This window comes from Vipera berus (genome assembly GCF_964194415.1).
Source record: "Vipera berus genome assembly, chromosome: 2".
Taxonomy (NCBI): Eukaryota; Metazoa; Chordata; class Lepidosauria; order Squamata; family Viperidae; genus Vipera; species Vipera berus.
This window is the reverse complement of record NC_138203.1, coordinates 162,770,522-162,785,715: the sequence shown is the minus strand read 5'-3', so window position 1 is coordinate 162,785,715 and position 15,194 is coordinate 162,770,522. Positions and strand designations below refer to the sequence as shown.

At 36.6% G+C, this 15,194-nt stretch overlaps 1 protein-coding gene across 1 annotated transcript in view; it reads left to right on the top strand.

Moving 5' to 3' along the window:
• The window catches only part of RPTOR (regulatory associated protein of MTOR complex 1), a 437,560-nt gene that overhangs the window by 145,189 nt on the left and 277,177 nt on the right, over nt 1-15,194 (top strand). The window contains exon 5 of the mRNA XM_081318296.1: nt 8,402-8,548. Within this exon, the coding sequence (XP_081174422.1) occupies nt 8,402-8,548 (147 nt within the window). The remainder of the gene's footprint in view (nt 1-8,401; nt 8,549-15,194) is intronic.

The following is a 15,194-nucleotide window of genomic DNA, read 5'->3' as shown; positions in this document are numbered from 1 at the left end:
GGTCCACACCCACCCAATGGTCCACGCCCACCTGGCACCCGATGATATATAAGTGGGTTTGGGGTTGCAGTTTGGGCACTCAGTCTCTAAAAGGTTTGCCATCACTGACCTAGGATTTCTGGCAGAAAGAAGCCACTCGAACAATTTTGTCAAGGGCCCACGATACCACTTCATGCTAGTGGTAGACAAGGCCCTCAGACAAACTGTCTGCAAGATCCTTGGGGAAAATCCATATGGTACCTGGGCCACACTTAAATAAATATTTATTTAAAAAATAAAAATACAAATGTTTGTGTGGCATTCCTTCAATAAATTAAAATGTAAAAGACCCCCACTTTAACTTCTTCTAGAAGGAGTATAAAATTGGATCTGATCCAACAAATAATGACAATCTAGCTCAGACATGTCAAACACAAGGCCCGGGGGCCGGATCCGGCCCGCGAAGTGGTTTCATGTGGCCCGCGAAGCCATCCTGGAAACAGTGAGGGAACGGCCCCCTCTGCCTTGGCCCTGGCCCAGAGACCCTCCTTCTGCCAGAAACCCTCAAATCTGTCCCACTCCTGCCCAGGCCCCATAGGCACCCTTGATGCGAACGATGTAGAGCTGGTCATGCCCACCCAGTAGGCCATACGCACTCTAGCCACGCCCACCCAGTAGGCCACGCCCACTCTTGCCATACCCACCCGGCCCCTTGAGGGCAACCGCAATGCTGATGCGGCCCTCAATGAAATTGAGTTTGACACCCCTGATCTAGCTTCTTAAGGGAAGCTGTATCATGATAACAGGACTATAGCCCCTATAAATTAAATAAGTAAACTTGTACATATGGACTATATGTTTTTAAAAATGCAGAGTGAATTTGACTGGATAAAGCATGGTATAAAAATCCGCATGTTTCAATTCTTCTCAAAGTTTTCAATCCCTTCCCATCTGCAATGTGGCTTCAAAATTGTTGGAAATTTTACATCTCTATTCACTACCTTTGTGTGCCAGCTTGTACATACCTGAATTTTTCCTATTCTGTCTTGCTGTTAAACTTGCGCAAAGGCTACAAAGTTGCAGATTGAGTTTTCACCTTGATATTGTGAATCTAATAGAGAGCAGAGAGTATTTTTGTACTGCATTTTGGAACCCCTTGCCTACCAGAAGGCAAGTTGTAATGGGGAAATGCAACAAGGAGGCACTTTGCTTCTATTGGTATTATCTTGAAAAAGCATGCTCTGCCTTGCGTGACATATCGTATATGGAAGAGCTCTTTGTCTGCTTCAATATTACTGAATTAACAAAGGATCTTTTTTCAAAGGGTTTTGGATGGGCTTGACTATTGGACCCCATTCAAAAGCATGCAGTTCAGTGGTGAAGAAATGACAGAGCCTGCCTCTTGGATGCGTGGATACTCCATCATGGGAGATTTTCAAAATGGGCTGCTATTTTTTCAGGGATAATATCAAGATTCCTGCAAAGTCAAGGACTGCATTAAAGTACCTCCAAGGCCGTTTCAGTTTTCTGTGATTCAGATTCTGTGACCTCTGGTTATAGTGGTGGTGCCTGTTCTGAACATCATATTAATTATTGTTTAAACTTGATTTATTCTTAAATCAAAGGAAGTCCTTTTGGATTCTAAAAACCACATTTAAGGCACCAGTGATTGCTAACACTATACTTGTGTTTCTGCAGAAGTAAAAAAGAAGGCAGCTTTATATGCATACAGTATTTGAATCGTTCACCAAAACATGAATGAAAGACAAAAACTTGGGATCTTAGATACTAATAAATCCACTGTCCCATATGTTTCATGTGATGGAGTCTAATTCATAATGATACTTTAGTCCATGAACCATATGCTATAATAAATTGGTTAGTCTGTAAGATACCATAAGGCTCTGGGTTTTTTAATATCCATATGCTAACATACATATTCATATATATTAAAATGTATTTAAATTGGACTTGCCCTCTGCCTCTGGAAAATTGGCAGTAGCATATTATCAGAAAAGCAACCAATACTTGTAGAATAGTGCATTGATGTCATTGATCCTCCTGGGTCATAGACTGAAATCCACTGCCTCTACTATCACTAGCAATTAGGTTGGCATGCAGTTGAATGTTCTCGAGATGCCCTTGGTGATAGTGCCATAGCTGTGACCTTCCACACAGCTATAGAATTGCTGCTCTTGATTAGAAAAGCTGCAAAATTATGACTTTATCCTTCAGCGGAAAGCATGTGAATTTTCAATTGATTTATACAAATCTACAGGCCTGTCATTTTCTATAGTGCTATATTTTCTAATAGATTAAGCATAATGTATTCTGGTACTTAGATTAAAAGGAATAAACCATGAGGGTGTATTATTTTATTCTGATTTGTTTCAGTCAAGAAAGCCAGCTTTCAGCTGCTTTATTTTTGTCAGATTTGTGCATCCAGGGGGATCTAGGTGGCATAATTTCAGAAATGTGTCTTACTCAAGGTGAAGAATAAATAAGATTGTCTACTACTATAAAAATGGGTTTAAAACAGGAGATAGAAGAGGCTACAACTGATAATCAGATTGTTTTGAATATAGATTTAAAAATAACACTACAAGAATGATATGGACAAAGATGTTACACAGTACTTACAAATGAAATTGGTTGATGCCTTAATAGCTAAAAAGGGGCATACAAATAATAAATCCGAAGAGTGACATAGATGTGGAGATTTCACTTTTTTATCTTGGATTTATAAAAGGGAATGTTATACTTATGAAGGAATTCCTAAGAAAAGATAAAGGGGATCTGAAAAGAATTCAGCTTTTGGAACACTATTTAAAATTTAGGAATAAAAATCAAAACCAAAAGAAGAAGGAATATAAAATTAGCTTATGTGATCAAGTTTAAAATATATATGACATTTTGTGTAGTATATTTTAATATTTTTTTCTTTACCAGGACTGTATGATAAAGCTTTTAAACTTTGTTTATAGATAAGATATGGGAAAGAGATTTTCCCCCCTATTTTTAGAGAAAGTGATGTATTAAAATTGAAGGGAAATGTTACATTTGCAAAGGAGTTTCTGAGAAGATATGAAGAGAAAATTACAGGAAATTAATTTGTGGGACATTATTTGAAGGGATTAAAGATCAAGATGTTCAATGTGGTAGCTCTTAAGGGAGTTTTTGTTGATTTAATAATAAGGGTTTAAATTTTTTTTATAGATACAAGATATAGGAAGAAGAGGTTTTTTGTTGTATTATTAGAGAAAATGTGATTGTTATGGTAACTGAACTTTTGCTGATTAAAATTGAATGATAATGTTTGTTAATAGATAAAAGATAAGATACGGAATGAAGTGATCTCTGGTTAAAATGGTAGAGAAAGTGATAAATTATTGAAATTGTACTTATCTTGAAGCGAGAAGTAATTTTTTAATATATTTTTTCTTTTATTTATTTTTTAATATTTTCCCTTTACCTCCTTTTTCTCTCTGCGATTTTTATGTTTTATATTTTATATATATATCTGTCCTGGATATATATCTGTCTCTTTCATAATCTAGACTAAATTCATTACTCCTTAAAAGCTTAATTTCTTACCTCTTCAACACAGACCATAATGATCTATTTTTGAATTCAAGGAAGGAAAGCAGTTCACGTCTTCAGTTTCAGTTGTAGATTCACTAACTATGCAGTAGTAGTTATGTTGTGATGTTGTCTTCTAAATACACAACTTTACCCCAGATTTTTTAAATTTCCGGTTTTATTTTCAGAATTAGTTTTTCTACATCTTTTTAATAAAAAATAATGCATTGCCTGCAAATCTCAAATTGTTAATGATCCAGTACTGTCTTTCTTATGCTAGGTCAATTGAACAGATATGTCCTTTATTCTAAACCACTCTGTTTCTCCAAATGCAGTTCTTGAAGTAGTTTCTTTTATGCTGCAGAGAATAATAATAATTAATAATAATAATAATAATAATAATAATAATAATAATAATAATAGAAGAAGAAGAAAAAGAAGAAGAAGAAGAAGAAGAAGAAGAAGAAGAAGAAGAAGAAGAAGAAGAAGAAGAAGAAGTAGTTGGAAGGGACCTTGGATGTCATCTAGTCCAACCCCTTGCTCAGGCAGGAAACCCTATACCATTTCAGATAAATGGCTGTCCAGTCTCTATCACTATTACTATGTTTGAAACATCCATCACTACTGTCCAGTCTCTTATCGCTATTATCACTATTACTATGTTTGAAACATCCATGAATGGGAATTGGCTGACATATCAATTTAATAGTTATTATGGTATGATGTACACAGAAATCTTGCCAAGGAAGATGCCACCCTAAGTCAACACTAATTGGAAGGCACACATACTCCCATGCACGAAGACCTTGCAGTAGTTAGTGAAAGTGATATATTTCCTTTTTCTGTTGCTATTTTCATTATCTGTCTTAGTCATCTGATTTCATGTCTCTCTGTCTTTTCTAAAACCTGCCCATTTGTTCTGCATTTCTTTCTTGGACTTTATTTCTCTTTGAAAGATCTTAGGAAAACTTTGCTTACATAAAAAATAAGTTCAATCATTCAAATTTTGCATTGTCTGGCATCTTGTTTCTTTGCTTTAGGTATGTAACTGACCTCTTTCAGTCTCTTGGCAAAAAAAAACTTGTTCTGTGTTTGTTGCTACAGATACGTTAGCACTTTAAAGTTGCTGAAGATAGTGAAAGGTTTGTGGTATTTAATTTGTGACTGGTACTTTCTTATTTAACAGCTAGTCTATTGCCTTTCGTATCTTGTTTTTAATGCCACTGGTTCTTGAATATATATTCTGTCAGCAAAGGTTTCAATTATTTAATAATCCTGTTTGTGAATGGTTTCAGCATATTTTCCATTTTATATTTTATTTTAATTTTTTTTAATCCTTGAGTGTTCCTATGTGAAATGCAAATTTGCCTGTGATTTTTCTGATTATCAAAAGATCTTTTATTGTAGTTTTATTATTATATTCTCCTAATTCCCGTTATTCTTGATTGAAATACATTTCCTTTCCTTGCTTCAAATTGTAAGTCTGTGTTAGGTCATTGCCCTGTTGCCCCAGGCTTTCATCTTCCTTTTTTCCACGGCTAGCATGAAAGCTTGCTCTGAAAGCTAAATGGATCTTTCCTGTTTTGAAATGTATTCACAGTGTCTCTTCTTTCCTCCCATATATTTGCTGTGTAAGTTAAGCATAATTAAGATATTCCCTACATTGATTTTATATTTTGAGTTTATGTTCTTGAGACCATATCTTATTTATCAGATTTACTTTAATTTTGTTTAGTTCAACTTGTATCAGTAATTTACGGTGTGTTTTACTGTCTGCACCTGGAAATATTGTAGTTCTATAAATTCTATGTGATTGTAATATTTCCCATCTGGTAATGTCTATATACATAATCAATACTTATATAGCTTGAAACAAGTGTCAACTATGAACAATTATATTACAGGTAGTCCTCCCTTAATGATGGTAATTGTGACTGGCAACTTCATTGCTAAGCAACTCGGTTGTAAAGTGTGGCATCATATGATTGTGTTCACTTAGGATGATCAGTTTTGCAGTTCCGGCTGCAATTGTTAAGCAAATCCTGCATGGTCATTATGTATAATGTCATGTGATTGCCATTTGTGACCTCTTGCTGGCTTCTCCGCTCACTTTGCTTGTCAGAAGTTGGCAATGAATGGCAATCACGTGACCATGGATGCTGTGATTACAAGCCAGTTGACAAGTGCCCAAATCACATAACTGCAGAGGCACTGAGATGGCCATAACTATAAGGAATACTCTTAAGTCTCATTCAGTGCAATTATAACTTTGTATGGTTGTTGAACAGTCATTAAATGAGGACTACCTCTATTTTACTTCTGGAATTACTATGTTTACCAAACCAAATGTTTCTATGATTCTAGCTTCTTCCAGTGCTCCAACCTTTGCATTGCAACCACTAATCACAGAAGCATCTTTATGTCTTTCTCCTTCATGGTTACAATACACGCATATAATTTTTCTGGGTGTTTACTGAATTTTACATGTGAAATTATGCCTCGGATCGTTTATCATGTAATCATCATCTGCTTTCCCTCTGTTTATTTAGCATGAGGAAAAAAAGGCAATTGCAGTTACATTCTTCTACGTGCCCAGTTTGTGGTAGCATTGAAAGGGCCACGACAGAAGAATGGTAGATGGATGTATCTTTTCCTTTCCTCTTCCTTTCTTTTTGCCTGTCTTCCTGTCTCTCTTTCTTGGGAGAGAGGACAGCAGTATCTCAAAGTGGGAATAGGAAATATTAAATAACATGATTTTTCCTCTCTGCATCAGTGTTGCAGCTGTCTATTACTCACTTTTCTGCCAACCTAGCAGTTCGAAAGCACGTAAAAATGCAAGTAGAAAAATAGGGACCACTACAGGTGGGAAGGTAACAGCGTTCCATGCGCCTTTGGCGTCTAGTCATGCCGGCCACATGACCACGGAGACGTCCTCGGACAAGCGCTGGCTCTTCGGCTTTGAAACGGAGATGAGCACCGGCCCCTAGAGTCGGAAACAACTAGCACGCATGTGCGGGGGAAACTTTACCTTACCTTTACCTTTATTACTCTCTTACAGGCATCCCTTTGAAGGTTTTCCATTCTTCCTCACAGCGTGAGAAACAAAGGGATATGACTAATGAGACATTAATGGACTCTAGAAAGAAAGGATGGACACTCTCCAAACCTCTCCTTTTCTCAATTATTTCCTATATATTTTATAATTTCTTTAAAATCATACATTTTCAGCGGGGATTTTAAAAGTCTCAGAATTATTCTTCTGCTCTTCAGTGGTGCTTTGTGAATGGCGAGGAGTTATGAATCAGAGAAAAAGAACGCACTATGATGGAAAGGAAAACCTGAACAATGTGACAAAGTTGCTACTTTTCCCCACTTTCTTCTGTTTTATTCTTTCAGACTTTCAGTTTCGTGGCATATTACCGCACATAATTTGTAACAAGTTAAAGCATAAAGCACATATTTTTGTTTAATGCTTAAACTATTAAAAGTTGGTACTTTATTACAAATATTATTTTCTGATAACTTAAGCAACTTGGAAAACATGGTGTTCGCATCAGAAGTGATTTCACTGTTGTTTCTTTTATCGTCTGAGGATCACAATGTATCCTCATTTTTCTTTTCCAAGGAAAATTTAATAGTTAATTTAAGTATATATATACATATATTAAGCATATTTAGAAAATATACTTGAATGGGTCTTGTTTAAATGGAATCTTGTTGTGCCATCTGCTTTCTTTATGAGGTTCTTTCTGTTGAGCTGTCCCAATATTCTCTTGTGGCTACATTTGTACACTGATTTCCCAATAATAGTTTAATGAGTCCTGTGATAAGCTGTCAATTTGAAAAGAGGATGTTGCTCTAATTCAGGCAGTAACATATTCCTAGAGGGACATTTGATTGGGAATTAATTTAGTGGATATTAGAGAAATATATGAAAAATTAGTCTATTTATAATTACTAACCATTATGGCTGCATATTACATCCAGTATCAAAAGTAGCATGATGGTCCAGGTGATGCCACCACTTATTTTTATTTTACTTAGAATACCCAATGAGCTGCATGAACATCCTGAACATAGTACCTCTTCGTTGAGCGCTTTTGTAATTGGATGTGAATGTGAAAGTAAGGACAGAAGATTTTTCATAACATTTGCATTTTAAACAGATTTATTTTTCTTGCTCCCTCCTTTTTCATACATAATTTTTATTTACACACAACACAGATACAGACACAGACATAGACCCATAGATACACAAACACACACACACACACACACACACACACACACAAACTAACCAAAGAGAGAAGCAACCTAGAACTAAGGGGAAATTTCCTGACAGTTAGAACAATTAATCAGTGGAACAACCTGCTCCAGCACTGGAAGTTTTTAACAAGAGACTGGACAGCCATTTGTCTGAAATGGTATAGGGTTTCCTGCCTGAGCAGGGGATTGGCTAAATGACTTCCAAGGTCCCTTCCAACTACTACTACTACTACTACTACTACTACTACTACTACTACTACTACTACTTCTTCTTCTTCTTCTTCTTCTTCTTCTTCTTCTTCTTCTTCTTCTTCTTCTTCTTCTTCTTCTTCTTCTTCTTCTTCTTTACTACTACTATTACTACTATTATTATTACACATACACAGCTACATACATGAAAACAAACCAACTTTAGTATGTAAGAAGGTTTTTTTTATATCTTGTTGCAAGAAGTATCAATTAGGTTGGTTTCAATTAAAATGTGACATAAAGAAATCCCATTTTGTTTCCTAGTTAAATAGGTTTCTTGGCTATTTGCTTGCTGTACTTATACATGAACTTATTTTTTCTTTCACAGAACTACACTCAATATATCCCGTTATCCATATATGATCTACAAACGTGGATGGGCAGCCCCTCCATTTTTGTGTATGATTGCTCAAACGCTGGCCTTATTGTCAAGTCTTTCAAACAATTTGCCCTGCAGAGGGAGCAGGAACTGGAGGTGAGTTTTTTGAGAATTATATAGCCATGGTTCCAAACATATAGTCCAAGGAGGAGACTGAAGGCAGACTCTGATGTGATGGTGCCTTAAATAAGTAGGTTTTCTATGGGGGGAGCCTTGGGAGATTGCCACTTCTCATGAGATTTTTAAATGTGATTAAATCAATTATATTTATTAAAATTATCCTATTCAATATTCAGTAACAAATAGTATTCACTAAGACAATAATAATATTGTTATCATGTTATTATGTATTCACTTTGCAGATTCGTGCCTAATGGGTAAAACATGGGCCTTGTTGTGTGCTAAGCTGCTATCTTTTGGGCTATGTGGTAGTCCTCCAAAGGTTTACATATGAATTAGTAGCTTGCATGAAGTAGGAGAGTGAGAATTTCTCATGTTATAGATTGCTGGGTTTTGGGTTTGGGTTCTTCGCAGAAGAAGATCTAATGTTTTCTGTCTTGTTTAGAATCTGTTTCATTAAAAAAAAAACATGACTAGCAACAAATCATAGAAATCAGAAACTAATTTGGAAAAGGCCTTGCCATTCTATTCTGTTTTGCCATCCAATAATAGTACAGACACCTAATAAAAGAGTTAATTAAATTGTAACATTTAATAGAATCAATGTCTACTCTTAGAGCTTTTCCAACTGAAATTAAGGCAGCAATGGTAAAGATCTTTACTTGTTACTTACACTACACTTTAGGACTTCCAAGTGATCTATTCCTGCCACTTTCTCTGGAAGTCAGTTATCAGGCATTAATCTAAATGCTTTGTAAGACATACAAAGAAGAAACTTGGTTTTGTTACCCTTGGTGTTAATAAAAGAGGCCATCGTGTGATTTCTTAAATTTGTGGTTGCAAATGAGGCTAGTAAGCAATACCCTTTTTCACTTCTGCCATTTGAAACTGAATCTGATCTGATATGTTTAACCAACTGCAGAATGAGAAAGTTGTCTTCATGTCTAAGATGTGTTCTTAGTTTATGTAGTTCAGTTTGATCTGCCGTTTAAACATCATTTTAAAAGCAAACAGCTAAGCATATTATATTGGAACACAGTTCTCATTAACAAAGCCATTTTTTAATTTTATTGAAACAAGTCAACCAATAAAAACTTGTTGCATTGCATAGCTGGAATGTAGAAATCATGCAAATAACCCAGTCATACAGAGAAGCGCAAATTATTTTCCAGCTCATGGAAATGTGCTAGCCTTGTGTGTACATATATCTTAGTGCTGTAAAGTAACTTTTAACTGTAGTTCTGGCAAAATCTTATGCTCTTAATTGTTGCAAAACTGTACTAGCAGCATAGTTATTAGCTGCATAGTGCAGTTTGACATTCCAGCTGTCACACAAAATAATCTTGCTGCTGGCTGCTCATTTCTTAACCAGTGAAATTAGAATGCAAATGATTGTATTACTTTCTAGGGTATTGCAGAGCTGTAGGCTAGAATTTCAAAAATGAATATTCCTAAATTCAGTATTTATTACCACTCCGTTGTAAAGGTTCTCTCTGTTTCTTCTAATTGTGATCCTCACCTTTTCATCTGTCAGGATTGCTTTGTATCCAGTGCTTGTCTCTTTGCTTCCATCCAGTACAATATTGGGTTTAATTATTTTCTCTGAATTAAAGTTGTAGCTGAATGAAAAGGTGGCTCAGTCTGAGGTCTGACTTAGACTAAAGACTTCAGAAATTTCCACATCCATAATACTTTCTGAAAGACATATGGGTGGCTTTTGTACTATCTTACCTAAGCATCTCAATCTAAATCTCTCTTGTGCTGCTTCTCAGCAGTAGCCATTTTAATCTTGGCAACAGGAAGACAAAAGCTGTGATACCTTGAAAACTAATAGAAAGTCATAGATCTGTTGATGAAAGATAAAGTTGCAAAGCTCGCTGGAGACCTTACAGCAATCCTAAGGCAAAACCTGAATTTCACATTTGCTGCGGCAATTACAAACCAGCTTCTTTTTAAAGATCATAAACGCTAAGATTTATTTACAGATTTTTTTTTAATCCTAAGAATGTTTTAATTATGTCATTCTCTGAGTTAACTTTGAAAATACGCTTTAGGTACATACAAGTGAACATTAAGACTTTTGGGTACATGCTGTGAAGGTTAATCATTTTGAAATAAAAGCAAATCATGAAAACTGCTGGTATTTGATAAGACATTTCAAAATAGAAAGACAAATGTTGTGGACAAAAAAGATGGCACAACGTGAGCAGAGCTGGTGAGTGTGTAGCTTTAACTGTGCTCCATATAGTTTAGGAAGAGTCATGAAGACACCTAAATTGTGCATCATGGAAATTAGAACACCTGGTTATTTCAGGATCAGACATGTCCAGGGAGGACTGAACCAGGAAGCCTTGCTAACAAAAGAGTCCCTTGTGTAAATTGGAAGTTCTTTCCTTTTATCCTTTGTTTCCTTTGTCCTTATATAATGTGTTGGTAGCGATGATGATGGTTGCTAGTAGTGATGGTGGCAGTGGTGAAGAAATGACACGTTCTCTTGTTTGGGGTGTTCAGGTTCATTGCACTGTATCTGTGAAGCAAAGTGTGCGTTCAGTGTCAGTATTAGCTACACTCTGGATAGAATACAGGTTTAGTTTAACAAGAATCAGTGGCCCAATTTAGTCCTCTTACAGCATGCGTCTGTAATTCTGTCAGGAGTTAGAATGTTTTCCCTCCAGTCCTTGACTCACTTAGCACCCACCCACAAACACACAAATCTCTCAAAAATAATCAGTGACCCAGTTATTCTGATTATCATGCCATAGACTGTTGCAGGACATTATCTCTCTCTCTTACGGCGAGGCATAGAGTTGGATAGAAATGTATCAACCTGTATATGCGTCCGATATTTACGTATCTTTTCTTCGTGTTGGAGGTCCAGCTTTTGCTTAGAAATCTCCCAGCAATTGACATGATCCAGACGTCTGGGCATACATCTGAACATAAGACCGCTTCCAAAAGGCTATTGTTCATAATTCATGTGGTTATGCAATTGGATTTATCTCTTTCCTTTCTCTCGGCTCCCTCTCTCCTTTCAGAGAGTAGCTTAAAACATCTGGCCAGTTTCTACAGGATTTATTCTAAATGTACAATGCAGATAGGAGGATAGACATAAGCACATTGCATCCAGCAGGTCATTATACAAATGGATGGGAGCCAAGAGCAATCCTACCAAGAATTTTCCTTTGAGGGAGGAAGGGAAGCAGTGAGGCGGGGGGGGGGAGGAGGAGAGTAGAAAGCAAGCAGTGAATATCTGCCTGAGTTTTGACCAGCAGATATTCCAATATTCTGCCTACTGAAAGAGATGGTATATACCATCTCTACATAATAGCTATAATGATAGTACTAAATTTATGACCCTCACTACATAGAATTACTATTTCGTCCCATATAAACAAAGGGTCTGAAAATGTATGAGCTGGGAAGAGCTTTTGGTAACTTTTTATCCAAGTATAGTAAATTTCTTCCAGAACTTCATAAGTATTTCTGGGGATTCATTGGCTAAGAAATGTGCTTTTCAAATCTGTTATGTATTTATTTTTCGTAGGAGATGTTATTCAACCTGATAAAAAACACATTTTACAATGTAATAAGGATTAAACTAGTAGCATTTTAAGTCTACAAATACACAACCTCAACATTAAAATGTGTGTGTGTGTGTGTGTGTGTGTGTGTGTGTGTGTGTGTGTTTAATGAACTTACATTTTGATCTTGGAACTGTATTTTAAATAAAGGAATGCCATTTTTTGTCAATAGGCTTAATGATATGGACAATTGTTCAGACGCTTGCTTGAATAAATAGTGGATCTTAAAACCCTGAATCTGTTCAGAGTTAATATCATGGAATACTTATTTGGGTAAATATAATCTGAATACTAAAGGAATCAAATCTCTACTATTTAGCAATTTAGGAAAATATATCTATTCAAATGATATTTTGAATTGTATTTTCTGTTCTTGGTGTCTAATAGGTTTGAGTTACTAGATTATTGTCTATATATAACAATAGCAATGTGAAGCATATGATTAGAATTTGCTTCCTCTTCTAATATTCACTAACCAGTGAACTAAGCTGCCACAGAGTTCTGTGCAGTTCAGGATTTGTTATGTTTTCAAGGTCTTTATTAGTAGCAAGTCATTTTCAAGTTTTATTCAAATCTTTGATGACCTACACAAATGCAGCCATACTGTTTTCTTGGCATGGTAAAAAAGTACCTTTGATTTCCTTCTCTTCTTATTTTTTGGGGCATGGGAACAAAGAGAGATAAAGTATTAGATAGATTGCTTTTGAAGATAAGGCCTACATTATCACCCAGATTTATAATAGTGAGAACTAACTCTACATATCTTTCTAGATCAGTCAAAATCTGCAGGGCTACCCTGTAATACAAGCTAGTATTTTCTTATGTGTGAGCCCCACTTTCTGAATTAAAATGAGATGTGCATTTAATTTTTAGCAGTGTTAGACAATCAGCTACATGTATATAGATCTTTATGTGTTAAAACAAGAGTTTTGAGAACTTGTTTTCAAAATAAAAGTTATGATCCATTCCATTTTATATGATGGGTACGAATTCAGACAACATATGTGCTTCTTCCCCTTCATGGATTACTGCCTTGTTGTGGCGAAGGGGCTTGCGTAATTCAGTGAAGCTATGAGCTATGCCGTGCAGGGCCACCCAAGACAGACAGGTCATAGCAGAGAGTTCTGACAAAACGTGATCCACTGGAGAAGGAAATGGCAAACCATTTTCAGTATCTTTGCCATGAAAACCCCATGGACAGTACCAAAAGGAAAAAAGATATGATGGGATGAGCCCCTCAGGTTGGAAGTTGTCCAGTATGCTACTGGGAAAGAGCAGAGGGCTAGTACTAGTAATGCCAGAAAGAATGAAGCGACTGGGCCAAAGCTGAAAGGACGCTCAGCTGTGGATGTGTCTGGTGATGAAAAGAAAGTCTGATGCTGTAAAGATTTTTTCTCCATAGGAACCTGGAATGTAAGATCCATGAATCACGGCAAGCTGGATGTGGTCAAACAAGAGATGACAAGACTGAACATCGACATCTTAGGAATCAGCGAACTAAAATGGACAGGAATGGGTGAATTTAATTCAGAAGACCATCGGGTATACTACTGCGGGCAAGAATCCCTCAGAAGAAATGGAGTAGCCTTCATAGTCAATAAAAGAGTAGGAAAAGCAATACTGGGATACAATCCCCAAAATGACAGAATAATCTCAGTTTGAATCCAAGGCAAACCATTCAATATCACAGTAGTCCAAGTCTATGCCCCAACCACCAATGCTGAAGAGGATGAAATTGACCAGTTCTATGACGCACTACAGCACCTTATAGAACTAACACCAAAAAATGATGTCCTTATCATCATGGGGGATTGGAATGCTAAAGTAGGAAGCCAAAAGATAACCGGAATAACAGGTAGGTTTGGCCTTGGAGTACAAAATGAAGCAGGGCACAGGCTGATAGAATTTTGTCAAGAGAATACGATGATGATAGCAAACACTCTTTTCCAACAACCCAAGAGACAGCTCTACACATGGACATCACCAGACGGTCAACACAGAAATCAGATTGACTGTGCTCTGCAGCCAAAGATGGAGAAGCGCTATACAATCAGTAAAAACAAGACCAGGAGCTGACTGTGGCTCAGACCATGAGCTTCTCATTGCAAAGTTTAGGCTTCAACTGAAGAAAGTAGGGCAAACTACTAGGCCACTCAAGTATGAATTAAATCATATCCCTGTTGAATATACAATAGAGGTGACAAATAGATTTAAGGAATTAGATCTGATAGACAAAGTGGCTGAATAACTATGGACGGAGGTTTGCAACATTGTACAAGAAGTAGCAACTAAAACCATCCCAAAGAAAAAGAAATGCAAGAAAGCAAAATGGCTGTCTGAGGAAGCTTTGCAAATAGCTGAGGACAGGAGGGAAGCGAAAGGCAAGGGAGAAAAAGAAAGGTACACCCAATTGAATGCAGAATTCCAGAGAATAGCTAGAAGAGATAAGAATGCCTTCTTAAATGAATAGTGCAAAGAAATAGAAGAAAACAATAGAATAGTGAGGACCAGAGATCTCTTCAAGAAAATTGGAGAGATGAAGGGAACGTTTCATGCAAAAATGGGCATGATAAAGGACCAAAATAGCAGGGACCTAACAAAGGCAGAAGAGATTAAGAAGAGGTGGCAAAATTACACAGAAGAACTATACAAGAACGAGCTTAATGTCCCTGATAACCACGATGAGGTGGTTACTGACCTCGAGCCAGACATCCTAGAATGTGAAGTGAAATGGGCCTTAGGAAAGCTGAGCAACAACAAAGCTAGTAAGGTGACAGTATTCCAGCTGAGCTATTCTTAAAAGATGATGCAGTAAAAGTGCTACACTCAATTTGCCAGCAAATTTGGAAAACCCAAAGTGGCCACAGGATTGGAAAAGATCAGTTTACATTCCAATTCCAAAGAAAGACAATGCCAAAGAATGTTCAAACTATCGCATCATTGCAATCATTTCACATGCTAGTAAAGTTATGCTTAAAATCCTACAAGCTAGACTCCAGCAGTATGTGGATCGAGAATTACCAGAAGTACAGGCAGGATTT